Source organism: Sarcophilus harrisii, chromosome 2, assembly GCF_902635505.1.
Source record: "Sarcophilus harrisii chromosome 2, mSarHar1.11, whole genome shotgun sequence".
Lineage (NCBI taxonomy): Eukaryota > Metazoa > Chordata > Mammalia > Dasyuromorphia > Dasyuridae > Sarcophilus > Sarcophilus harrisii.
The window spans coordinates 280921509-280947693 of NC_045427.1; the positions used below are offsets into that span (position 1 = coordinate 280921509).

The 26185-nt window shown below is 36.8% G+C and overlaps 1 protein-coding gene across 1 annotated transcript in view; it reads right to left on the reverse strand.

Moving 5' to 3' along the window:
- TRIP11 (thyroid hormone receptor interactor 11) overlaps positions 1 to 14613 on the reverse strand; it is a 91308-nt gene extending 76695 nt beyond the window's left edge. The window contains exons 1-2 of the mRNA XM_012547137.3: positions 13889 to 14613; positions 3595 to 3671 (exon numbers count right to left, since the gene is read on the reverse strand). Coding sequence (XP_012402591.1) covers positions 3595 to 3671; positions 13889 to 14027 — 216 coding nt within the window. The 5' untranslated portion in view covers positions 14028 to 14613. The remainder of the gene's footprint in view (positions 1 to 3594; positions 3672 to 13888) is intronic.
- Between the last annotated feature and the right edge of the window lie 11572 nt (positions 14614 to 26185).

The following is a 26185-nucleotide window of genomic DNA, read 5'->3' on the forward strand; positions in this document are numbered from 1 at the left end:
TCCTGATAAGCAGTCTGACAAAAACTAGGTATAGACAAATATCATATTCATAGACAAATAGACAAAATATCATATACCAAGATAAGCTAAAAATGAATATGTCACTTAGACAGAAAAGTGATATCATAAGTGAACAGGGGATCATGAAAACAATTACCTGTCAGAACTATGGAGTTGAAAGAGTTCATGACCAAACAAAAGATAGAAAAAAAATCACAATAAGTAAAAAGGATAAATTTGACTACATTATATTAAAAAGTTTTCACACAAACAAAACCAGTACAACCAAAATTAGAAGGAAAATTTAAAAAACAGGAAAAAAAAATTTTACAGAAAGTTTCTCTGATAAAATTCTCATTTCTCATAATATATATACAGGGAAGTGAGCCAAATTGATTTTTTAAAATAGCCATTTCACAACTGATGACCAAACATAAATAGGCAGTTTTCAGAAAAAAATCAAAACTATCAATAGTCATATGAAAAAATATTATAAATCATTAATTTAAAATGCAAATTAAAACAATTCTGAGGTACCATCTCATATCATGAGACTGGCTAACATAACAGAAAAGAAAAATTAAAGTACTGGAGGGGGGGTAATGGAAAAAGAAGGACAGTAATGCATTGTTGGTGGAACTGCAAAATGGTCAAACCTACTCTGAAAAATAATTTGCAACTATGCCTGAAGAGCTACAAATTGTGCATTCCCTTTGACCCAATAATACCATTATTAGGACTGTATCCCAGAAAGATCAAAGAAAAAGGAAAAAGACCTATATATACAAAAATATTTAGAGAAGCTCTTTCTGTGGAGGCAAAGAATTAGAAATTGAGAGGATGCCGATCAATTGAACAAATTATAGTATATGATTGTGATGAAATACTACTGTGCTATAAGAAATGACAAAGGAGGGCAGCTAGATGGCACAGTGGGTAGAATACTAGCCCTGAAGTCAAGCCCATCTTAGTTCAAATCTGGCCTCAGACACTTAATGTTTCCTATCTGTGTGACCTGGGAGAGAGGGCGTTAGAGAGAGAGGAAAAAAGGAAGGAAGTAGAATTAGGATATCATTGTGCACAATAACAGCAATGTTGGAATGGTAATTATCTACTTTGATCAATACAATGATCTATGACAATTAACTTACTATGGAAAATGCTATGCTATTTACTAAACAAAGAACTGATGAACTCTGAATGCACACTGAAAATTTTTTTCACTTTATTTTCTTGCTTTTCTTTTTACAACATAGCTAATATAAAACTGTTTCACATAACTTCATATGTATATTGTTTTATTTCCTGCCTTCTTAAATGGGTATGGGAGATGATGAAAGGAGGGAGGGAATTTTGAATTGAAAATAAAATTTTTTTTATAAAGGAATGCACAAATTTTTAACTGTTTACCATGGATTTCAATCTTGTTCAAATAAACTACTGATGTCCAAGCAGAACAAGGAACAATTCTTTGGCATTTTCCAAATAATCAACACTGTCTTATCTTTTACTGATAAAGAATCACAAGAACACTACATCAATTCTTCAAAAATTCAGAGCAGTGTGATTACTAAATCACCATGGAGGGCGGAAAAAATTTACCACTTTCAAAGACCTTCAAAGGGTTTTTTTTTGGTTAATGCATTCTAGAGTTTTACAATATTGTCAGGAAATATTTCCTTAACTTCAATGGATTCATGATCTTATTTATATTTAACACACCTTCACATTGTAGTACTTTTCATGGTCTTCTTAAATCCTCTCTAATGCATTTACCCAAAGTGCTGGAAATCTCAGAACAGCATCTATACGACTGCATTTTCACTATGTCCTCCTTCTATCTTTTTCCAAATATAAATGTTCTTGATCAGGTCTGTTATGCCATTTTTCTGTTATGTAAATCATTTTCAATATGCTATAGTTTACATGCATCATGTCTTCCCATTGTCCCTTTAGTCACTTGCAATTCTGATGCTTCTGAGATTATGATCTTCCAATATCTGAAGACAAAGCTTCATCAGAAGAATAAAGATGTTAAAATCACTATTAGTAACAGAGAGGTACTTGAGATAAAGGAAAGCATAACAAAGTTCCCGAATGTGATCCAGCACATTTTCTTCCTATTTAATTCTTGGTCCAAATCATTGGCAATTTGTAGTGCCTGATCAAGATAATTATAGTATTGTTGGAATGGAATGGCTTGATATTGTGACCAGCACCAACAATGTGATCACCAGCAACTTTTGTGATCAGAAAATATTAAGTCCCTCCCTCATCCTTTTCTTTTTCAGACTAGTAATCAGAGTTCTATCAGTCTTTCTTCAAAAGTTCTTTTAATTTCTATAATCACCTTGTGGCTCTCCTTTAAAACCTTTCCAAATTATCTACATTGCTTTTAATCATAGACCATAAAGCATGTACACTAACAAGTATCTGCCTAAAGCTAAGAAAATTAACTTAGAGTTCCAACATTTCCTATTCCAAGTTCACCCCCAATAATATCCTGACATTTTTTTAAGTTGAGAAAAAATTTTAAAACAACAAACAACAGAACTACATTCTCAAACTGTTAATCTGAGTTTATAACATCTTTCTATAGCTAGTAAATCAAGATGATGGTAAAAATTAAAGAGAATAGTAAACCATAAAAATATGTAAAAAGTTTTCATATATAGGAATCAAGTGAAGCCGATTTCCTATTATTCTCTATTATGTATAGCAATACAATAAGAGAGTAAGTTCAATTGGTAAGAATTATTTGGACACTGGACTGGTTTCTCAAAGGAAAAGGCTTTATTGTCATATAAAGCAGGATGCGACCAAAGAGCTTCAAGGGATAGGTTGGTCTAAAGAAGTACTCCAGGGATGGGTATTTTATAGGGAAAGGTAAGGGTTGGAGGGAGAGGGAGAGGGAAAGGAGGAGAGATGTTTAATCTTTGCTCATTAGTTCTCCCTTTCAAGGGAGAACTTTATTTCTAACCATTAATCAAATTTTGAGAAAAACAAAGAATTTATGTAGCAGTACTCAAGCATACTGACATCATATCTACTAGGACCCAAGCTCCTTGCACTTGGATATGTGGTAAACCATGTCTTGTTTACCATAACCCAAGCCTCCTATCTGTCTTAGAGGGCAACAACAACTTGTTTTTCTTCCCCTGCCTTAATTACAAAAGCCCTGCTGTGGCCCATTCCAGCAAATTCAGCAACATAGTACAGGAATGAAATATCAGAAAGCAATCTCATACCAATAATATTTATATCAAGTATTCTTAACATGTAGTCTCTGAAATTATTTTAATCAACATTTGGATAATTATTACACTACAGTTCCTTCTGAAGTCTCATATTTTATTCTATGGATTTAAAAACATTATTCTGAGAAGGGGTCTACAAGGCTCACCAGAATATCAAAGGAGTTCATTGCACATAATATATCTGATCATTTCCCATATAATTTGAGGGTAGTATTCTCAATGATCATTACTGATATTGCATTTTGCTGTCTTCAGTCAGTAATGTGAAGACTAACACTGCTCAGAAAGAGGAAATGGAGTAAACTCACATGGTTGAAAAATCTACAATTCTCCTTACCTCTGCCCTTAAGGTTATGTGAATGGCTTCAATTTCCTTCATCCTAGAACTGGATATTTGGAATTCTGCAGTAGTTTCTGGAAAAAAAAAAACACAATAGATCCTAAATCTTTTAACCACTGCTATATAAACAAATATAACTAATGCTACAGCAAACATGTAATGTTAAGAGATAGAATAAACCTAGGAGAATATCTAGTCCAACATCTTCATTTTACAGATGAAAAAGCAAAGTCCAAATATTGTACTGAGCATTGACTTGTTCAGATCTAACTAAGAGTCAGAGTTACATAATTTACAACTTGGTGGGCTTTCTACTGAATCATCCATTGCAACCTCTTACTGAGTTCAATTTTAAAATTATGAAACAATCATAAAATAAAAACCTGAATGTCAATCATAACTTTGGCACTGCCTCTATAAGATTCTCTTTCATGATATGAATTAAAGACATTCCTTTACCTATTGTACCTAATACTTGTGATAGTTTTCAAACTAAACATGGATAAGATACCTCAAGATCCTCACACTTTTGCAGATTTTCAAATAATTCTGGTAATTGAAAACACCATTAACTATAACTGATATTGCAGTCTATTGTTCAAAAGTCAATGGCAAGAATGCCAGAATTGTTTAGAGCAATGGTATCAAACTCAAATAGCCTTGCCAACCACATCCTGACTTAGAGAACAAATGAACATTATCTATATTTCTGCATTTTGTACAAAATTTTAACATATCTAGGTATTATATTTTGTTAAACATTTCCCAATTACATTTTAATGCTCTCTACACAAAAATTCTGAAGATAAAAAGAGCAACAGTTCTAAAGATGGGAAAGTTGTTAAACCAACAGATTTCAATACACAGGGAACTCAACAAATTTAATTTTTAAAGGTACATGCAAAAGACTGAAGGAAGAGGAAGTGACCAAAATAATTGTGGATACAGCCTTTTAAGAATGGTGTTGAAAGCCTAACATATTAGAATAAGATGAGACTGTCAAGGAATTCTAAGGACAAAGAAAAGGAGGACTTGTGTGGTTTTTGTTTTGTTGTGTTGCATTGTGTTTTTCTATTCTAGGGAAAAAAGACTATAAAAAAAGGAACAGGCATCTGACCTTACTGTTCCTCACAAATGACACTCCATATTCCAATTTCATACTTTTTCACTAGTTGTCCTTCATGAGTGGAATCCTCTTTTCTCATCTTGGCCTCCTGGCTTCCCTCAAGCCTAGTTAAAAATCTAACCTCCAACAAGAAACCATTTCCAATTTATCTTAAGTGACCATAATTTACAAAATGTCTTCCCTACTGGACTGAGAACTCTCTAAGTATAAGAACTATCATGCCTTTTTTGAACATGAGTGGAATATATAGTAGGCATTTAATAAATACTTGTTGACTTATTTACACGACTCAAAGAAAAAATAAGACATTGCTCAAGATGAAAAGAATGAGGATAAAAGAGAGAAAGCAAAGCTCTTGTCATTTCTGTATTCCTTTCCAAGTATAATAATTTTGGACTGCAAAGGCAAAAAAAAAAAAAAAAAAAAGGCTTTTAGATAGTTGATACCTAAGATATTTGGGAGATAGAAAGAGAATAGTACCTTGATGCATTTTTTTAGACCCAAAAGAACTATAATTCTAGGGTAAAGAAAGAACTCAAAAGATGTGATTTCAGAAATATTGTCAATACTCTTAAGATGCTAAACAATAGAAGAGATGCTGGTTTTAGAATTGGAGAAGTACAAATGACCCTCTTTAAAAAAAAAAAAAAGGAAAAGAATAGGAAGTGTCAATTATAGGATAGTGTTCTTGACTACCATTCCTACCAAAATTCTATAATGTATTTTTTCCCCTAAGCCTATTGGGGTCAAGTGACTTGCCCAGGGTGATACAGCCAGGAAGTGTTAAGTGTCTGAGGTCAAATTTGAACTCAGGTCCTCCTGACTTCAGGGTTGGTGCTTTATCCACTGCACCACCTAGTTTCCCCTATCATGTATTTTTCAAAGGATGGTTAATGAACATATGGAAAATGTCATCACAAAGAAACACCATGACTTCATCAATAATAGCTCACCTATTTGGAAACTACCTTTGATACTAATCCTGAAGCAGAGTTTCCTCAATTGCTAAATGAATATTAAGTCAAAACCTATATCAATCTAATATATCTAGGTTGCCCCACAGAAAGTTTTATTCTATTGCTTCATCAGCTCACCCCCTAAGTCTAATCAGTTAAGGACATCTTGCAAAATCCCCTGATGCTATAAAAATTCTCCTTCCATTGGAATCCTCATTTTATTTTTAACAAATAGTCCTTAAGATTCAGCCTTCTCCTCTTCTCATCTAAATCTGGTTTTCCACTGAAAACATTGCACCACTAACTAGCCTAATACTAGATATTACTTTCTTATGCATTTTATGATAATGGATAAGAAGTAGAAAGAATCCTTCTTGACTTTCAACTGTCATTTTCAGGCCTTCCCTCAACCACTTGTACTCTTAACATCTTTCTTGCTTTGAGATTTACTACATTCATATATATCCTATCCAGAACTTAGTGATTTATTAACTACTAGTCCCAAGAATAATTCTTTCTCCTTTTTAGAGAAGCATAGTACCAACTCACAATCTTTTCTTCTCAACACCAAACCCTACCTTTAACACTTGAAGAAGTCAACTTATCTATGTTATATATGTTATCTTTTCAAATACCACCACTCAAAATTGTGGCATATGAATGTTATGGAATATTATTGTTCTGTAAGAAATGACCAGCAGGATGAATACAGAGAGGACTGGCGAAACTTACATGAACTGATGCTGAGCGAAATGAGCAGAACCAGGAGATCATTATATACCTCAACAACGATACTGTATGAGGATGTATTCTGATGGAAGTGGATTTTTTCAACAAAGAGAAGATCTAACTTAGTTTCAATTGATCAAGGATGGACAGAAGCAGCTACACCCAAAGAAAGAACACTAGGAAATGAATGTAAACTGCTTGCATTTTTGTTCTTCTTCCCGGGTTACTTATACCTTCTAAATCCTATTCTCCCTGAGCAACAAGAGAACTGTTCGGTTCTGCACAAATATATTGTATCCAAGATCTACTGTAATCTATTTAACATGTATAGGACTGCTTGACATCTGGGGGAGAGGGTGGAGGGAGGGAGGGGAAAAATCGGAATAGAAGTGAGTGCAAGGGATAATGTTGTAAAAAGTTACCCTGGCATGGGTGTTCTGTCAATAAAAAGTTATTTTAAAAATAAATAAATAAATAAAAAACAAATACTATCACTCACTAGTTTATTAACCTCCTCAAAAGCTATTAAGATACACTTATACATATATATGTGTGTGTATGTGTGCCTTAACATGACCTTAATCAAGACACAGGTATGTTCATACCCTTGATATCATCATCTAAAACTGTTCTATCTCTACAATCCATAAAACTAAAATTTCCTTCTGACTATAGCTTCCTGTCCTTTTAAATCTCCCTGTCCCAAATCTCTTATTACTATGTTCACTACAGTAACTTCTAGTGGATAAAAGGAGAGGGGAGGAAAAAGGAAGACCAATCCTTAAATCCATACAATTATGATTCTCACTGACAGGCAATAGGCCACAGGTCAAGACCCATGGCTAGGTCCGGATTGACTCAGTGAATATAAAGAGCAATCATTTCTATTTGAGGATCTCTCTTCCTAGATTGATTTAAGTCATATTTGTTTTTTTATTTTTTGACTAGGTGAAAGAGAACATCTATCCTTAATCACTGAATATGACCTCAGTCAAATTATGACCTTTTAAAGACCAAGGTCTTCCTCTGCATCTAGGACCATCTCTAGTCATGCTAATCTATATCTGAACAGTGGATCCAGATCCAGATGGCTCTGGAGGAGAGAGTAAGGTGACCTTGACCAGCCCTCCCTCACTAAAATCCGATTCACTTGCATGTCATGGCCTCACCTCTCTGATGTCATGGTCCTCTTCAAGAATGAAGGATGAACACTAATTCTAGTCACTCCACCCCTTGCTTGCACTCCCAGACTTCAACTCCTACTTTGGATTCACAACAAGCCCTCCCTCAGAATGTTGACCCATTGATTAATCAGTTGGATGCTATTCTGTCCTTGAACTTTGGATCCCTTTTCCCATTGTCTTCTTGTTAATCATCCTTTTTTTCAAAATCACAACACTAAATTATTTCCACCTTTTGTTTTCTCAGCTCCTGTTCACTTACTGTTGAATGTTAATGAACACAACATAAACATGCTTTATTGGTTCCTTTATTTAATCCAATCTCAATAGTATGGCATGCCAACTCTTCTATGTTTTAATCACAATACCCCTAATGATTCTCAGAAACATTTTATTCTCTTCTTGAGCAACCCAATATCATCAAAACCTCAGAATAGAGCATCTCGCTTCATATTTCAATATCCATCAAAGCTCCCCTCTCCTATCCTATTTCAAATCATCACAGAAGCTTCCTGTTATGGGCCAAAACTCTGAACTTGAAACAAGGATTCTTACAAGGTGCTAATTCAGTGGAATTTATGAGACAATGGTTATCTAGTTTAGCATGGTGATTAATAGTTCTCTAAATTCAGTATGATTGATTTAATCCTACAACAAATAATGGTTTCCTAGTGATATAATGATTGGTTTATACTCAGTGTAGAGTATATAAACTGGGAGCCTCAGCCAGATTCAGGGAGCAGAGAAGACAAAGGACTGGAGGCTAAAGCACAAACCCTTAGACTCAAGACTCACTTCATCTCACACCACCATGGTGGCCTGTCCTCCTGCATTTTCTCCACTGAAACCAAGTCCCCTCTGAAGGCCACAAAAAAGCTAGTTGAGCACAAGTCGAAGGAAACAATAAAGACTTTTTGGACACCTGGCTATTCTTGTGGTGATTACTCTACTGAAAAGAAGGCTGCCCCAGAGACCTCCAGGAAAACCAAACTAAAAACATTTTAGCTTCTTATCCTATCCTTTGATCATCTTAGGATGCATTACCCTTCTTCTTGTCCATACCAACCCATTTGTACCCATGAGTGCATCACCTTCCATTTCCTCCTGCAATTTTCCCCTTCAATTATTCCTTTTTAACCATATTTGATTTCTGCTTTTCCTATAGCTCTTTCCTTCATGCCTTCAAAATAGTCAAAATTTCCACCATTATTTAAAAAAAAAAAAAAAGACATACTAGAACTTGCTAACTCTTCAACCTATTCACCTTCAACTCTTCTCCCCATCTCAGCCAAATTTCTAGAGTAAACTCCCAGCACTTCATGACTTTCCAAGTAATTCTCAACTTCATACAATTTTCTTTTCATTCACATCACTCAAATGAAATTGCTTTCTCCAAGGTCACCAATTACCTATTACTCAGTCTAATGGCTTTTTCTCAGTTTTTATCTTTCTTGAACTTTGTATTTGATACTATTAACCATTCCTTTCTTCTGGATATTTTCTCCTAAGTTTTCTAGACATAATTTTGTTGTAGTTCTCTTCCTACCTATTGCTGTCTCTCAGTCTCCTGTCTCCTCTGCAGTATAATCATCCATATCCTATATGAACACATAACCCATGCACTCTTTCTTTTCCCTCTCCAGATTCTCTTAATGATTTTATCACTTCCCTTAAATTCAATGATTATCAACCAAATCATTTCCAATGGAGCAGTAATGAACTGAACCAGCTACACCCAGAGAAAGAACTCTGGGTGATGACTAAAAACTATTACATTGAACTCCCAATCCCTATATTTATGCCCACCTGAATTTTTGATTTCCTTCACAAGCTAATTGTACAATATTTCAGAGTCTGATTCTTTTTGTACAGCAAAATAAAGGTTTGGGTATGTATACTTATTGTGTATCTAATTTATATTTTAATATATTTAACATCTACTGGTCATCCTGCCATCTGGGGGAGGGGGTGGGGGGGTAAGAGGTGAAAAATTGGAACAAGAGGTTTGGCAATTGTTAATGCTGTAAAGTTACCCATGCATATAACCTGTAAATAAAAGGCTATTAAATAAATAAATAAATAAAAAGAAAAAAATTAATAAAATAAAATGCAAAAAAGAAAAAAACAATTCAATGATCATAAAGGGACCTGTATGTGCCAAAATGTTTGTGGCAGCCCTGTTTGTAGTGGCTAGAAACTGGAAAATGAATGGATGCCCATCAATTGGAGAACGGTTGGGTTGGGTAAGTTGTGGTATATGAATGTTATGGAATATTATTGTTCTGTAAGAAATGACCAGCAGGATGAATATAGAGAGACTTGAACAGACTTACATGAACTGATGCTAAGTGAAATGAGCAGAACCAGAAGATCATTATATACTTCAACAATGATACTGTATGAAGATGTATTCTGATGGAAGTGGATTTCTTTGACAAAGAGACCTAACTCAGTTTCAATTGATCAATGATGAACAGAAGCAGCTACACCCAAAGAAAAAACACTGGGAAATGAATGTAAACTGTTTGCATTTTTGTTTTTCTTCCTGGGTTATTTCTACCTTCTGAATCCAATTCTCCCTATGCAACAAGAGAACTGTTCAGTTCTGCACACATATATTGTATCTAGTGATATACTGCGACATATTTAACATATATAGGACTGCTTGCCATCTAGGGGAGGGGGTAGAGGGAGAGAGGGGAAAAATCGGAATAGAAGTGAGTGCAAGGGATAATGTTGCAAAAAATTACCCAGGCATATTTCTGTCAATAAAAAATTATTATAATTTAAAAAAAATTCAATGATCATACCTATACAGATAATTTCCAAATCTATATATCCAGCCCTAATCTCATCCCTCATCTCCAGTATTTTATCTCCAACTGGATGCTACAAAGGCACCTCAAATTCAACATCTCTAAAACAGAACTCATTACTGTCCCCCCAATATGCACCTCTTAATTTCCCAATTTCTATTTAGGGTACCACCATTTAGTTGTACAACCTTGGAATTATCCTCAACACTTCATTCATTCTCATCCTATTAAATCTAATCAGCTGCAAAATCCTTTTGATTCTGCTTCAATATTTCTTACACCCATCCCCTTTTCTATACAAGTCTGATTCAGGCCCACATCACCTCTCATCTAGAATCCCAATTTATCTCCCTGTGTCTCCTTCCTATTCCAATCCATCCCATATACAGTATAGATCTAAGCATATTAGTTAACTAAGAAGCATCAGCATTTCCCCACTGCTTCTAGGATAAAATACAATTTCTTCTAGTATTAAAACCCTTCACAATATGGTTTAAATCTATTTTTACAAACTGATTACATATTAGTCCCCTACAGAATCCATCCAAAGTAGAGCTTGGCTGTTTGCTGTTCCCTCTACATGATATGCCATTTCCCATCAACATACCTTTGGACAGCCTTTATCTCATTCCTAGAATGCTCTCCCTCTTACCTCTGATTTTTATATTTCTAACTCCTTACAAAGCTCAGCTATAATGCTACTTTTTTCAAGAAAGGTCTTTTCTTATTTTCCCAGTTGTTAAATGATTTGCCCTTCCTATATTTATGCATTTATTTTGTATATCTCCTGAATTCACTTATACATGAATATAAGGGAAATAACTCTTTCTTTTGGATGTATCCCAGTACCAAGTAACATGCCTACTAAAGCCCTTTATGCACTTTAAAAAATCTAATGGATTATAGTTTACAAATCATGAGAGATCAATTGTAAGGCTTGTAAAATGGGAATGTTGAAGATACAATTTATCTAGATTTTAGAAAAACACAGTCTCTCATGTTATTCTTGTGGAAAAGATGAGAAAACGTGAATTAGTGTTTTCCTAAATTTTTTATCACATGATTCTTAAGAGAAAAAAAAATTTTAAGCATGCATTTCCAATAGTTATACAAACAAGTCTTGCTTTACATAAGTTCCCATTACTCAATTACTCTATCTCCCTTTCCCATTCTCCATGAATTTGGAAACCACTGGATTAGATAACATTATAATTAGATAGATTCAGAACTGGTTGAACAGCTGGACTCAAAAAATAATCATTATTCAGACTTGGCACAATGGACTGCCCTAAGGAATTGTGCTTAGTCCTATGCAGTTTAACAATTTTATGAATGAATTGAAATAAAGGCACAAAACATATGCTCATGATATGCACAAATGGTGAAAAAGACAAGTTAACACTGGATGACAAAGTCAAGAGCAAAAGAGCTGACAGTCTGGAGTATTAATATGACATAAGAAATTTTTTAAAAATGTAAACTCTTACACTGGGGTTCAAGAAAATCAACCCCACTAGTATGGAATGGGGAAAGAACATTTAAAAGAGTATACTGTCTTAAAAAAAGAAAGAAAAAAAAAAAGAAAAGAGAACTACATTTTAGTGGCCTGAAAGGTTAACATGGAACAACAGTGTGATAAGGCAATCAAAAGGCTAATATGATTCTGGGCTACATTAAAAGAGATATTGCTACTCTTTAAATATATGAAAGGAAACAAAGAAATTCAGAAAACATACAAGCAAGTGGAGAACATTGGTTAACTACCATGTTAATATGACTGACAGATACATACATACTTTAATTTTAAAGTCTAACTTGCATATAATAGATTTATGGTTTTATGTAGAATCTTTTTCTGGTCTACTTTGCATAAGGAAATTTTTATTTGTTATTTTCTAGATCATAATAAAGTGATACAATGTTCCTAGGAATGCAGAGGTAAATAACTCCTCCATACTCAGTTTTGGTTGGACCATATTTGGAGTACCGTATTTAGTTCTGATGATTACACTTTAAGGACATTTATAAGCTGTAGAGGAGAACAACCAGGATGATTTCTTCTTGAGGCCAAATCATTTATATGAAGACTGATTGAAGGAATATTTACTCTAAGTATGTTTATCCTAAAGAAAAAGCACTTAGAAACAATTTTAAGTTTTCAAGTGTCTAAAAGAGCTATCTTATGAAAGATTAGACTTTTTTTTTCTGTTGTTCCCAAAGAGCAGAAGTGAACAAAAATTGCAAAGAAATAAATTTAAGCTTGATTTCAGGAAAAACTTTGTGAGAAGTTGTCCAAAGTGCAGAGTTGAAAGTGTGTGTACATTACATTGAAGATCCTCTAAAGAGGGCCTGGATGACCACTTATCAGATATTTTAGAATAGAGATTATTTTAGAAGAATGGGATGGGGGGGGGGGGGGGGGGGGGGGGGGGGGGGGGGGGGGGGGGGGGGGGGGGGGGGAAGGAGAATGGGGTGGACCATGTACCATCACAATTAAGATCACAGATTTACAGCTTACAGCAGTCACAAACTGCCAAAAGAAGAGAGAAATATTAGTTTTCAATTAATTTTATGAAAGCTATTTTGATATAATGGAAAAACTACTGAACTCTGGATCTGAAGACCTGGATTTCAAAAGCACCCTTTATTAGTGTGAGGTTTTGAGCCTGTCTCATAGAGCTATTGGGAATATTACATAAGATACAAGATACATAACAATTTGTAATCATATAGTGCTATATAATTGCAAATAGTTATTATTTGCTATTGCGAAACTGGGTGAATCACTGTTCTTTACTAAAGTCTAAAAGAATAGTAATTAAAGGAAAAAGGGGTGAAATCTAAAATATTAAAGTTCCAGTGGACCAGGAACTCTTATTTTACTTTTCTAAACTTCAGTTTTTGGACTGTAAAAATGGAGAAAAAATACCTAGTGTGACTACTTCACAATGTTGTCAGAATTGAACAAGCTAATATTAGTGAAGCTGTCCATCTTCAATTGTAGAAAAAAGGCATTCCTGAATAAGAAAAAGAACTTGGAGAGTTGTTTTTCCCTGCCCGAGAAGTTGAAGACTAAATTGGGGGGGGGGGGGGGGGGGGGGGGAGAGCGGGGGGGGGGGGGGGGGAAGGGAAAACTGGTAGTGTCCTCAGCTAAGAGAAGGGACGTTAAGGAAAGGGCAGGAGAGTGGGACAGAATAAGCTCAGACATGGAAAGGAAAAAGGGGGTCTAAAGAAAAAGAAAAAAATAGTCACTGTTTCCGGTCCCGTTCGGGAGATGGGAATAAGCTGGCAGCCAGACAGTTCACTGGGGAATGTGAGTCGGAGGACCCAGGCCAGTACCACTACCAGCGTGACCTAACACGTCACGTCGCCTCTCCGTGCCTCAATGTCCCCACTGGGAAGTACGAAGGCTTGGCTGGATGCCCCTTAGGGACAAGTCCAGCTCCCAATGCTCCGCGGGAGTCTCCGGAGCCCCAGAGTTACCTTCCACCTCCTCCGTGCCCTCCAACAGCATGTCCTTGGTGAAGTTGGAGATCTGGCCCGTCAGAGAAGACAAGCTGCCGCCCACTTGTCCCAGGGACTGGCCCAGGCCAGAGCCCAGGCTGCCTAGCCACGAAGACATCGCCGCGGCGGACTTCGAAACAGCTCCCTCCTCCGCGTCCGGGTTGGAGTTTCGTTCCGTAGCCGCGATCTCAAGCCCTTATTTACATAGGTCAGGGGCCCGCAGCGATCCGCCGCCAGGTGCTCTCCGCCGGTTTCCAAGGCGACGCCGACCTCCGAGGGGAGCGACAGGCAGGCCCCTCCACAGCCCACCCCCGCCCAGACTGCTCCCGAGCCGCGAACGACGGACACTCGCCAACTCTGAGAAATTCTTCTCTGCGTGGGGACCCTCGCTCATCCCCGGGAACTCCTAATAGCCCGAGCCATACGTCTGTCCGGCTACTTCGGCCACTTTCCGCCAGCCTTGCGGACAACTCCTGCCAACTCGACGCTGGCCGCCATGACACCCGCCCAGGGGGCTGCGGCGGATCACCGAGAGGGCGCCGGGCACCGGCGGCGCAGAGCGGCTGCCAAGGCGAGGACGTGTCCGTGTCGCAAGGGACGATGGGATGCCGGAGGACCAAACGAGGGAAGGCTGGCTTCCTTCTATATTCAATCCATTGAGATCTTCGCTCCCTCTTCGTAATCCCTGAACCGTCGCCCTGGAAAGGTGAAAAGGAAGAACCAGAGTTTGGCAATGTAAGGAAGGGCTTCGAATGACGTGTCCTTTACCGCGTGCTCATTAATTATACGCTGCCTCCCCCCCACATAAGATAAAAGGAGCCATACCAAGGAGCGGCCAGCGAAGACACTGATGAGAATTTTTGATGTTATTTGTTACATTAATATATTTAGGGAAATATTACACTTCACATAGCACTTACAAAGCATTTTTTTGAAGGTGCACAAAGTTTTATCTCCATGACGATTTCACTGTCCAAGGGGGGAAACGGGATGAGAAGCGTTAAACCTTGGAAGCTAAACCTCCAGTCCCTGACTCCATCCAACAAACGTTTCATTAACTTGTAAGCAGTGTGGGAGGTACGAGGCGGGGCGTGACTGTTCCAGCCCCTAAGTTTAAGATAGGAGAGGGGGTATGAAAAATACTCCTATAATTAATAATCCTGATGGAAACATCTTTTGCGGGGAAGAGTTGGAGAGCCCCGGATGTAAACGGTGTCCCCTTTAATGTGAGGAAGATAGGTGACTGGGGTCTCAAACTTTCCCCTAGGTGGGGCACACCCTCGTGTCCATAAAGGAAACTCTCACCATGAGTGATCTCATTCCATTTTGAATTGAATTGAATAGAAAACTAGTCTTGCAAATTCATCCGGGGATCACCTCGCCCCGACACACACACACACCTTCCCCCGACTCAGGGCCAAAGATCAAAGCAGCCTCAATATATCTAGTGCAGTTTGCCCAGACATTTCGCAAAACTATCAGGCCAGGATTTTTTCCCACTAGGAAAGCTGTCTTCTTAGTGAAAACAAATCAAAATAAATCCCTTTTTGCTATAGACTTCAGGTTCATGAGTTCTTTCGCAAAAAAGACCTGTGACTCCGACCAGAGGCGATCCCTGACCCCAGTTCTCGCACTTTATCAATACCATTTGGGACATGAAAAAATAAAATCACCAAAGAGACAATGTATGTAGGAGAACTGGACCTACAGTGTGAAAAACCTGAGGGGGCACAAATCTTGAACTGGAGACTCTGAAAGGTTTGGGATCAAATCAACATAGCTCAACTACAACCTTCTGTAAGAAGCCAATCTTGCTTAATCATACTGCTTTCCTTCTCACATTCTCTCCAATTTATCCTGTATACATACATATATAGGAGATAAAGATTTTATAAATACATGTAATATGTATTTATAATGTGGTAATACATTATAATGTGTCATGATAATATCCTGAATATTGTTTTGGAAAAAGAAAAACTAAAGAATTGATCCCTAAGGTCAGCAGGCAAGGTTCTGTTAGAGATCAGTTTAGCTCCATGGTTCCGCCCTTTGGGGAGGTCATTCAGTTTGAAATCCAAATTATGTCCAACTTCTGAGACTCCCCCCCCTCTTTAAAGGTCTCCAGCAGTCTCACTTTGCCATATCTTGTCAGTAATCCCAATCATGTCCCTGAGATTAAATGTTTCCTATAAACTCTACTTATGAGTTATCCCCATGGCTGCTGCCTTCCTTTGGGTCAGACTGCCTGGACACTGCCTTGTGGTGTCTTTCTCCTTACAAGCCTGCAAGGTATCTCTGCTAACTCCACTATGTTTCTCAGTCCCAATTTTCCTTACAGCTAACTCTTAATCTGTTAAATCCCTTTCAGGATCAGTTAAGGGCATGCCTCAACCTTGTGGGGTGCTCCCTTTCTATTGGGTAATTGTGAGTTCTACTGAGGAACTTGACTTTCATATGTTTTACCACTCTATTCCACATTTACCATTCCTGGTGTTTATTCTATCCCTTCATTTTGTCTGTAACCTATTCCCCTAAATCTACCTTTCACCAAAAAGAATGGTCATTGTGAATTCTTCAAATGATCGAACCCCAACTTTTGGTGCCTGCCATCATTTGGTGACAAACCTCACATCATAGATCACATATCATATATAATTACTATATTTACCATAATATTTAGGTAATGCACCATTACATTTACTATATTCTATAATATAAACATATAAAATATATAAATATTTACTGTTGTATGTAATTTATAAGATATGTTATATGACACAGTATTACATATTTATGTAATATATATCTACAAAAAATATATTTATGTATTCACATAGATCTCAGTATACCTTTACTTGCCACAGTGGATGGTACAGAGTCCAAAGTCAAGAAGACTCATCATCTTGAATTCTGAGGTCAGACATTTGTCTGCTTCAGTTCCTTATCAGTGAAGTGAGCTGGAGAAGGAAATAGCAAACCACTACAGCATCTTTACCAAGAAAACCCATGATAGGGTCACAAAAAGCTGGATGTAACTGAAATAATTAAACAAAATAAATCTCAGATAGGCAAATAGGGAGGTAGGGAGGTAGATATAGATAAACAGATAAATAAGTTTGTACCTAGTAGGTTGCTCATTGTTTCTCCTATTAGACTTTTTGTGTTTTTTGTTTTTTGCTTTTCTCTGTATTTGGAGAACTTAGCACATAATTGGTGCTTAATAAATGCTTGCCAATTACCAATTGCCAATTGTCCATTCCTGATCTCCTGGATCTTCTTAGGTAAACGCTCCCTCCCCAACCTCCATCCTACTTTGCCATCTTTGCTGATCTTCACAGTAAACCAATCATTGGCCATACTACGGACTCTGAGAGGCAGAAGTGAAAAGGAAAAGCTTTCTAGGTTTTAGATAAAAGTGTGCTATAAAGGCAGAGAAGCAGATAAGATCATTTAGGAAACAGAAAAGCTGGTTTGACTTGAATGAAAAAGAATAAGTGGAAGAAAGTTACATGCTATATTCTTAGTAAGGAAGTGGTAGTCAAATTAAGAAGGGCTGCAAGATAGAATTTTTACTTGATCCTGTAGGCAATAGGGAGCCAGCTACTGAAGTTACTTGATCAGAAGACTGACAGTCAAATATGCTTCTGAAAGATGATTTTTCAGACAGGGGAACTCATCTAGAGGCAAGGAGTTATTGAGCCAAACTGGAGCTGCCAGAATGTAAGCCAGCAGCAGTAGCAAATAATAGTAGAGTTGTTGGACTAAGTTTCTGTCTTATAATTAGCAGCAGAATTCTGGGACATAGTGGAACTCCTAACGCAATTAGGAGTGTAAGCCAAAGATCAATAGCAGACAAAATTACAATACAGAAGTACAAATCTAGATCTTATCCTTTTTTTTTTGATGTAGTGAAGTATATAGAGTGTATAGGTTCAGAGAGGGTTAACTAGTGAACCTGAGCATTTCTGACAGGAGAATGAGGACATCATCTACATTCCTGTTAACTAATAAGACCAAGAAAAGTGAGGTTCAATGAAGAAATAGTTGTCTTTACCATTTAAGTACTTGGCTATGTAAGTCCTTCTTTACTGGGCTAAATAAATTCTTCCTATATTCAGGTTTGTTTTGTTTTTTTTTCCTTAGCCTGAGTGCTTGCATGGGAATAGAAGGGCCCTACTTTTGCAAATATCTAATTACTATATAAATCCTTATATCCATATAAGGAATTCTGGGTGGGAGCATTAGGGGGAAAAGGGGGATATTTAGTGAGAAGTCCCCAAGATTGAATCCAGAATATGTAAGAACAAAGTTTCGGGATTATACAAAAGTATTGGCTAAATTGGAACTGAGTCATTTCAATTATGTTTAACAGGTCATGAAACAAGGGATAAAGGCAATACAAAAAAGCAATTGAAAAGCTTCTGCACAGGATGATTTCAGAAAGGCCTGGAGAGACTTAAAGGAACTGATGCTAAGTAAAATGAGCAGAATCAGGAAATCATTATATACTTCAATATTAATACTATATGATGATCAATTCTGATGGATGTAGCTCTCTTCAACAATGAGATGATCCAAACCAATTCCAATTGGTCAGTAATGAAGAGAATCAGCTACACCCAGAGAGAGAACTATGGGAAATGAATGTGGACCACAACATAGCATTTCCACTCTTTTTGTTATTGTTTGCTTGCATTTTTGTTTTCCTTCTCAGGTTTTTTTTTTTTTTACCTTCTTTCTAGATCCAATTTTTCTCATGCAGCAAGATAACTGTATAAATATGTATACATATATTGTATCTAACATATACTTTTAACATATTTAACATGTATTGGACTACCTGCCATCTAGGGGAGGGGGTGGGCGGAAGGAGGGGAAAAGTTGGAACAGAAGGTTTTGCAAGGTCAATGTTAAAAAATTACCCATGCATATGTTTTGCAAATAAAATATGTATATGGTTTTTCATACTGGAATTTCCATAAGGGCCAGAAGTATTTTGTCCTTTCTTTAAGTGACTGGTATCAATCACCTAATAAATGCATGTTGACTGATTAACTGGAAAAGCTATAAAAGATATCACATCTGGAGTACTTTGTTCAGTTCTAGTTGCCACACTTTACAAAGCGTATTAACAAGAAAAGGATATTACAGAGCAACGAGGATCCTATGGAGATTGGAAACCATGCTTTATGAAGCACAGATCAAAATGTAATGGAGGTCTGATGCATCCCTAGACTACAGGAGATGGCATTTGTCCACATAGAATGCAGCTGACAGCTAGTTCCAGAAGAATTGTAATGAGGTACAAGGGAAATAATGGCATATGAATGTACATTCTGTAACAGGTTTACTATCACAAGTAGGCTATTCATGTGGTTGAGAGCCTTTTTCTATTAGTTATATAGTCAAAACTATCAGCATCTTTAAATAGGCCTATTAGTTTCTGGTCCTTTGACTTTTTGCTCATCTTTTCCTCTGTAAGTATAAGGATTAACATCTCTATCTTGGAAAGTTATGAGAGGTCAAGAGATTGAGCTGCATGAATCTGAGAATCAGAGCCCAGGCCAAATCTCGTGGTCACTCCAGCACTAATATCCTAGGGAAGAGAAAGCAACCCTGAGGAAGAATTTCGGGAATCCAGTCTGCTAGAGGACAGGGTGAGAACTTGTCCAGCAGAGATGACACTTCTGGATGTGGACTTAGTGGGGCTAATATTATATAGGAATTGAGCAATTTATAACTCAAATTTCCCCTAACTCCCAAAGACAAAGGCAGAGTAGAAAGATTAGCTCTTGAGATGCTAGGGATATTTGTTGTTCTTGCTATACCTTTAAAATAAATAACCTTTTACAAAAGGTAATTGATTTCCAGTAGTTAAATACTGCTTGAATGATAGTTACTGTTCCACTAAAAACTAAAAAATGAGAGGGGAGACATAGTGAATAGTGACCTGTAGTAGGGAAAAGGTCATTCTCAACCCTTCAAGGCACTCTGGAACTGAGAAAGTAGGGTCAGAATAAAGTTAATTACAGAAGGAATGCAGGGTGAAGACAAAGGAAAAGACTTAGGAGACACATGACAATTATCTTCAAGTATTGAGAGCCTAACATGTGAAAGAGGCATTAGATTTGACAGTTTTAGATACTCAATAGAACTCTCATGTGGAAAGGGGACATACATAAGTAGATATAATTAGGGCTTTTCACAAATGGAATGGCCTACCTCTGAAGTTATTGGGCAATACTGTGTAAGTAATTCTTGGGCAGGTTAAACTAGATAGCCTCTGAAGGATTCTGAAACTTTATTGGATAGCTGTTGTAGGGCTACAGTATAAAGACAGAAATAGAAGGGATGCTAACTACAACAAGGAAACTATAGGACTTCTTCTGAACTCCAAATCACTAAATATCACAGCTTTCAACTTTTAGAAGGAATCTCTTTAGAACAGGACTTCTTAAACTTTTTCTACTCACAACCCTTTTTCACCTGAGAATTTTTATGTAATCTCTAGTATATAGGCATATGAAATCAAATATTTATTGATAATAAATTATAATTTTGCAACCCCCACATTTATTTACAAGACTCTGTATGAGGTGGTGACACAGTTTAAGAAGCTGGGCTTTAGAGCAGGAATGGGAAAATAAGCAGTAAGAGAGAGGAGATAACTTAGTATTAAAATCACAAAGCATTTTATATAAACGTAAGGTAATTATAATAACTATTATTAGAGTTCTTATATGAGCTCAAAAAATATATAGGTGTAGTTCTATAAACATGTCGATAAACTTCAATCAGGGGATTGATTCATTCAACAAACACTTAAGATTATTTACTGTGTACTGAGTAATAGGCATAGGAGACAATACAATATGTAGATGAGACTAAGCCTCTTTCCTCATGAAACTTAATCTATAAAGGGACAGGACACTAATAAAAATAGCCATAAAAAAACATTACATGATAAATGCATTACAGAAATTTTTTTAAGTGCTATTTATTCATTCCACAAATATTTAGTAAGTTCCTACTAAGTCCCAGGCTCTATGATAGCCTGTGGGAATACAAAGATAAAAATTAAACAGTCCATGCCCTTGGGTTATTCACATTCTTCTCAGAAAATACAACATGCTTACCAAGTGGCACTGCCAGTCCATAATCTGATCCTATTCAATAGGAAAGCTCAGGTATTAAGTGAATCCCAAATTCATTCTGATAGTTATGGTACTCTACTTCCCCTGAAAAGAAGTATAGGGAAATAAAAAGTTTTATTTGATTCTCAGAAAGACTTTTTTTCTTCTCTGGCCCCATATCTCCATGGATAGCTTTCCTTACCTCTTAGCTTAGGATATGTGGTTAGTATAGCTTTACCCACTTAAATCATCTTTGAACACCAGTCTACCAGCTTAACCTTGCCTCCTCCCTTCAACTTGCTATATTTCATTGAACTCTAATCACATGTCACAATTCCAGACAAGAAAAGACAGATGTTCTACTCTATACAGTGCTTTAATCTTAACATAGAAACCATAAAAGCACTGAACAATATATGATAAAATAGCTTCCAATTGCATGTCTTCCATTTTTCCCAAAGCAAGGCAAGATTAACCATTTCTTTTCCATCTTTAATTGTGAAAGCTCCATCAGATTATTCTGTATTTTTTTCATTCTCTCCACATTGCTATTCCTGGCACATAATAAGTGATTTGATTAGTGCTTTTTGACTGGCTGACTTCTGAGATGTTGTACAATGGCAACTATAACACAAGGAGAGCTAAGAAAGACATTGTTTGGCTTATTTAGTTCCTATAAGCAGTTCTCCTATGTGTAGATAAAGGAGAGTAAGAAACAAAATAGTCCCCCAAAATGTTCAACTCATACTTTTAGCAAAATTAGTTTTTTGTTTCTTCAAATGAAAACTAAGGAACTCTTGAGTTGAACCTTGATTCCTATTTTCTTCATAAATTTGGGATTTGGGACCTGGAAAGAAATTCTCTAGGCCCCATTGATCATGTTACCCCATCTCTTTCCCACATATCTCTGACCTTAAATGCATCAGCTCAAGTTTCCTATATCTAAGAACACACTATATCTCCTCTTACAGATGGAATGCTTAGTTTTGGGGAACATATTTGACTGAAACATTTAATGTATGGTGAGAATAAGCAGGAAAGGTAGGTCAGAATTAGCCTGTGAAATACCTAAATGTCAAGCTGAGGAATTTGTGTTTTATCCTAGAGTCTAGGACTAAGGTATGCTGCAAAATGGCTGCTCTACTTTGATCTGCAAATTTTGCAAGTCAGTAACCTAGATAGTCTGGTTGGTGATAATTTCTACACAATTTAAATTCAAATTATTCTATTAAGCATATTAACTGGAGTTCAGTATCCCCAACTCCTGTCTTGTCCCCAAGTCGCAGGTCCATATTCTTTATGATTCTCTCTGGGGGCCAAGTATCACCTCACCCATTAGCATCTCCAGTGCTGGCAATTGATGCATCAATGGATTGCTTTTCTCTCTAAATCATCGTATAAAAGAACTCCCAAATGTTTTTCTTCCTGACCTAGTAGGAAGAAGAATTTGGTTCTAATTAAACCTATGTAGCATACTTTGGTCCAATTCAAGGACAAATGGGTATATGCAGTAAGCCCACAGATCCAGTAATGTCCCTTTAAAGCAGGCCCTGCTCAGGGGATATGTGAACTAGATTAGAGACTGCAGGATAATATTGCATGTCCTGGTCCCCCAAGGGACCACCTTGGTACTGGACTCTACATTTCCATAACTGTTGTTTTTCCCTCAATAGGCACTTTTTTATATATGATTCACTTTTGTTGACAGCACTCCAGAAAGTGGTAAAGTATTCTAATCAGGTCTGGTTATGCCAGATCCATTCATAACTTGGGAACCTTAGTTTCCTGGTAAAGTTATTCTCCATACAATCAGCTATACTATTATCCCCTTTCTCCTGGCTTTGTAGGGGAGGGAGAGCTTATTTGTCTTGCAACACACAAGGCACCTGTCTACCAATTGCCTCACCAAGGTATATAAGCCCAGCAATACATACCTGATTAGGACAGCATTACACAAGTTTTGGACATCTCAATGACTACCTTGATGTAAATGTTGGAAGACTCCTCTCATACCTGCTTTGGTCGGCACCTCTCTCCTGTCTGGGAGGACTGATCATTCATCTTGTTCTTGGGCCCTCAAAACCAGGGCTTTCTATTTTTCTTCCTCAGTATAAGAAGGAGAAAGGAGGCTTAGAAAGGTAAGGAAGAATTTTGAGTAGTCCCCAATTCTTATCTGGATTTAGAGGTCAATAAAATTAACACAATAATGGTCCAATTCAGCTTTGTCATTTTCTGGGACTGGAAAGGAAGTTGTTATTCTGCAAGAGGATCAAAGTCATCCTTTTCCAATAGTATTACCTCATACTTGAGAATCCTTGAATCTGTGACCCACTGCCCTATCTTTGATTTAGAACAGTCCGGATTGGATGGAGGTCTCTAACAATCAAATTTCCTCCAAGTGTCACTTTTCTACTTTCCTTTACTAGGAGGGCACTGCAATGGCCTGAATACAAGTTGGCCAGCCCCGAATCCAATATTTTGGATAGGAAGACAATAGATCTCTTTTGCTTTCCTCCTATTTGTGCCAGAACCCCTAATGATACTCCCTTATCCACATTCATAAACAAATGAAACAGTTTCTCAAAGGAAGGCAAAGCTAAGACTGGAGAGGAAGTCAATACTTCTTTCAACTTACTAAAGCCCTATTTTCAGGCTCTCACTCTGTCTGGTTCAGTTTATCTTTTAATAAGTGTTGATACATTGGTTTTGTGAGAGTAGCATACGAGTCAATCCAATTTTTACAATACCTTACTAATCCTAAGAATTTCCTAAGTTTCCATTTGAACCAGGGCAGGGGTGCTTGCAAGATCCCTGTTACCCCTCCGAGGTCTAATTTCTTCTGCCCTACACTAATAAGGTGTCTTTAATACTTAATTTCTCTCTCCACAAACTAATTTGTTTTTCAAGACCTTCAAACACTCCTGGCCCAGTAGTTCAGCAGTTTGATTGAGATTTCACTAATTGCCTCTCTTTTCCTCTCAGTAACCAGTAAATCATCTACATATTGCAGCACTTGAGTTCCCCTAGGAGACTAGAATCTTTACAATATCTTTTCGAGGATTTGGCCAAACTTGACCAGTTTGGGGAAGAATGTACCAACAATATTGTTGCTTTCTCTCTGTGTCAGGGTCTTCCCATTCAAATGCATATATGTCTCAGCTTTCTGGATCTAAAGGACAGGCCCAGAATGTATCTTTGAGGTCTATCACAGTAAACCATTTGTTTCCTTCAGTTATCTCCCCTAAAATGGTACAAGGATCGGGGACTACAGGATGTGATGACAGGAAAATTTTATTAATATCTCTCAAGTCTTGTACCAGTCTATATGTCCCATCCCCCTTTTTTGGACTACCAGAATTGTAAGAAGAAATACAGGGTTCAATAAGTCCTCCTTTTAATAGTCCCTGAAACACAGGTTGAAGTCCTTTCCTTTTTCTTAATAGGGTATTACTTTACCCTCACTATGGTGGTGGGATCCATAAGTTTTTTTTGTTTTTGTTTTTGTTTTTATAGCTTTTTATTTACAAGATACATGCATGGGTAATTTCAGCATTGACCCTTGCAAAACCTTCTGTTCCAACTTTTCCCCTCCTTTCCTCTACCCTCTCCTCCAGATGGCAGATAGACCAATACATGTAAATAAAATACTGAAGAAATAACATCTTAAATGCAGAATAAGCCAAATGGTAAAAGGCATAAAAATCTATTCAAGAGAATTCCTTAAAAAGCAGTACTGGCAACATCAAAAAAATAAATAAACAAAAATTCACTGAAGAAAAGATCTCTTTAAAAAGTAGAGTCAGTCAACTGGAAAGGGAGATACAAAAGTTCACTGAAGATAATAATTCCTTAAAAATTAGAATTGGAAAGTTATCAAACTATGCATACCCTTTGATCCAGCAAAGGGTCCCAAAGAGATCATAAAGAAGGGAAAGGGATCTGTATGTGCACGAATGTTTGTGGCAGCCCTCTTTGCAGTGGCCAGAAACTGGAAACTGAGTAGCTGCCCATCAATTGGAGAATGGCTGAATAAATTGTGGTATATGAATATTATGGAATATTATTGTTCGGTAAGAAATGACCAACAGGATGATTTCAGAAAGGCCTGGAGAGACTTACATGAAGTGATGCTGAGTGAAACGAGCAGAACCAGGAGATCATTATATACTTCAACAACAATACTGTATGATGATCAATTCTGATGGACATGGCCATCCTCAGCAATGAGATGAACCAAACAAGTTCCAATGGAGCAATAATGAACTGAACCAACTATGCCCAACGAAAGAACTCTGGGAGATGACTAAGAACCATTACATTGAATTCCCAATTCCTATATTTTTACCTGCCAGCATTTTGGATTTCCTTCAAAGGCTAATTGTACAATATTTCAGAGTCCAATTCTTTTTGTACAGCAAAATAATGGTTTAATCATGTATATTTATTGTGTATCTAATTTATACTTTAATATATTTAACATCTACTGGTCATCCTGCTATCTAGGGGAGGGAGTGGGGGGAAGGAGGGGAAAAATTGGAACAAAAGGTTTGGCAATTGTCAATGCTGTAAAATTATCCATACATATAACTTGTAAATAAAAGGCTATTTAAAAAAATAAAATAAAAATTTTTAAAATTAGAATTGGGCCAAAGGAAGTTAATGACTCCATGAAATAGCAAGAAACAATAAAACCAGATCAAAAGAATAAACAATAAGAAAAAAAAAGTGAAATCACTCACTGGAAAAACAACTCATCTGGAAAATAGACCTAGGAGAGAATTTAAAAATTATTAGACTGTCTGAAAGCATGATTAAAAAAAATCTAGAAATTATATTTCAAGAAATTATCATGGAAAACTGCCCTGACATTCTAGAAATATGTAATAAAATAGAAAGTGAAGAATTCATCTATCACCTCCTAAAAAAAAGAGCCCCAAATTAAAAATCCCAGGAATATTATAGCCAAATTCCAGAGATCCCAGGTCAAGAAAATACTGTAACCAGCCAGAAAGAAACAATTCAAATGTCATGGAGCCACAGTCAGGATAACACAAGTTAGCAGGATATATATATATATAATGTATGTATGTATGTATAATTAAAGCTTTTTATTTTCAAAACTTAGGTATGGATAATTTTT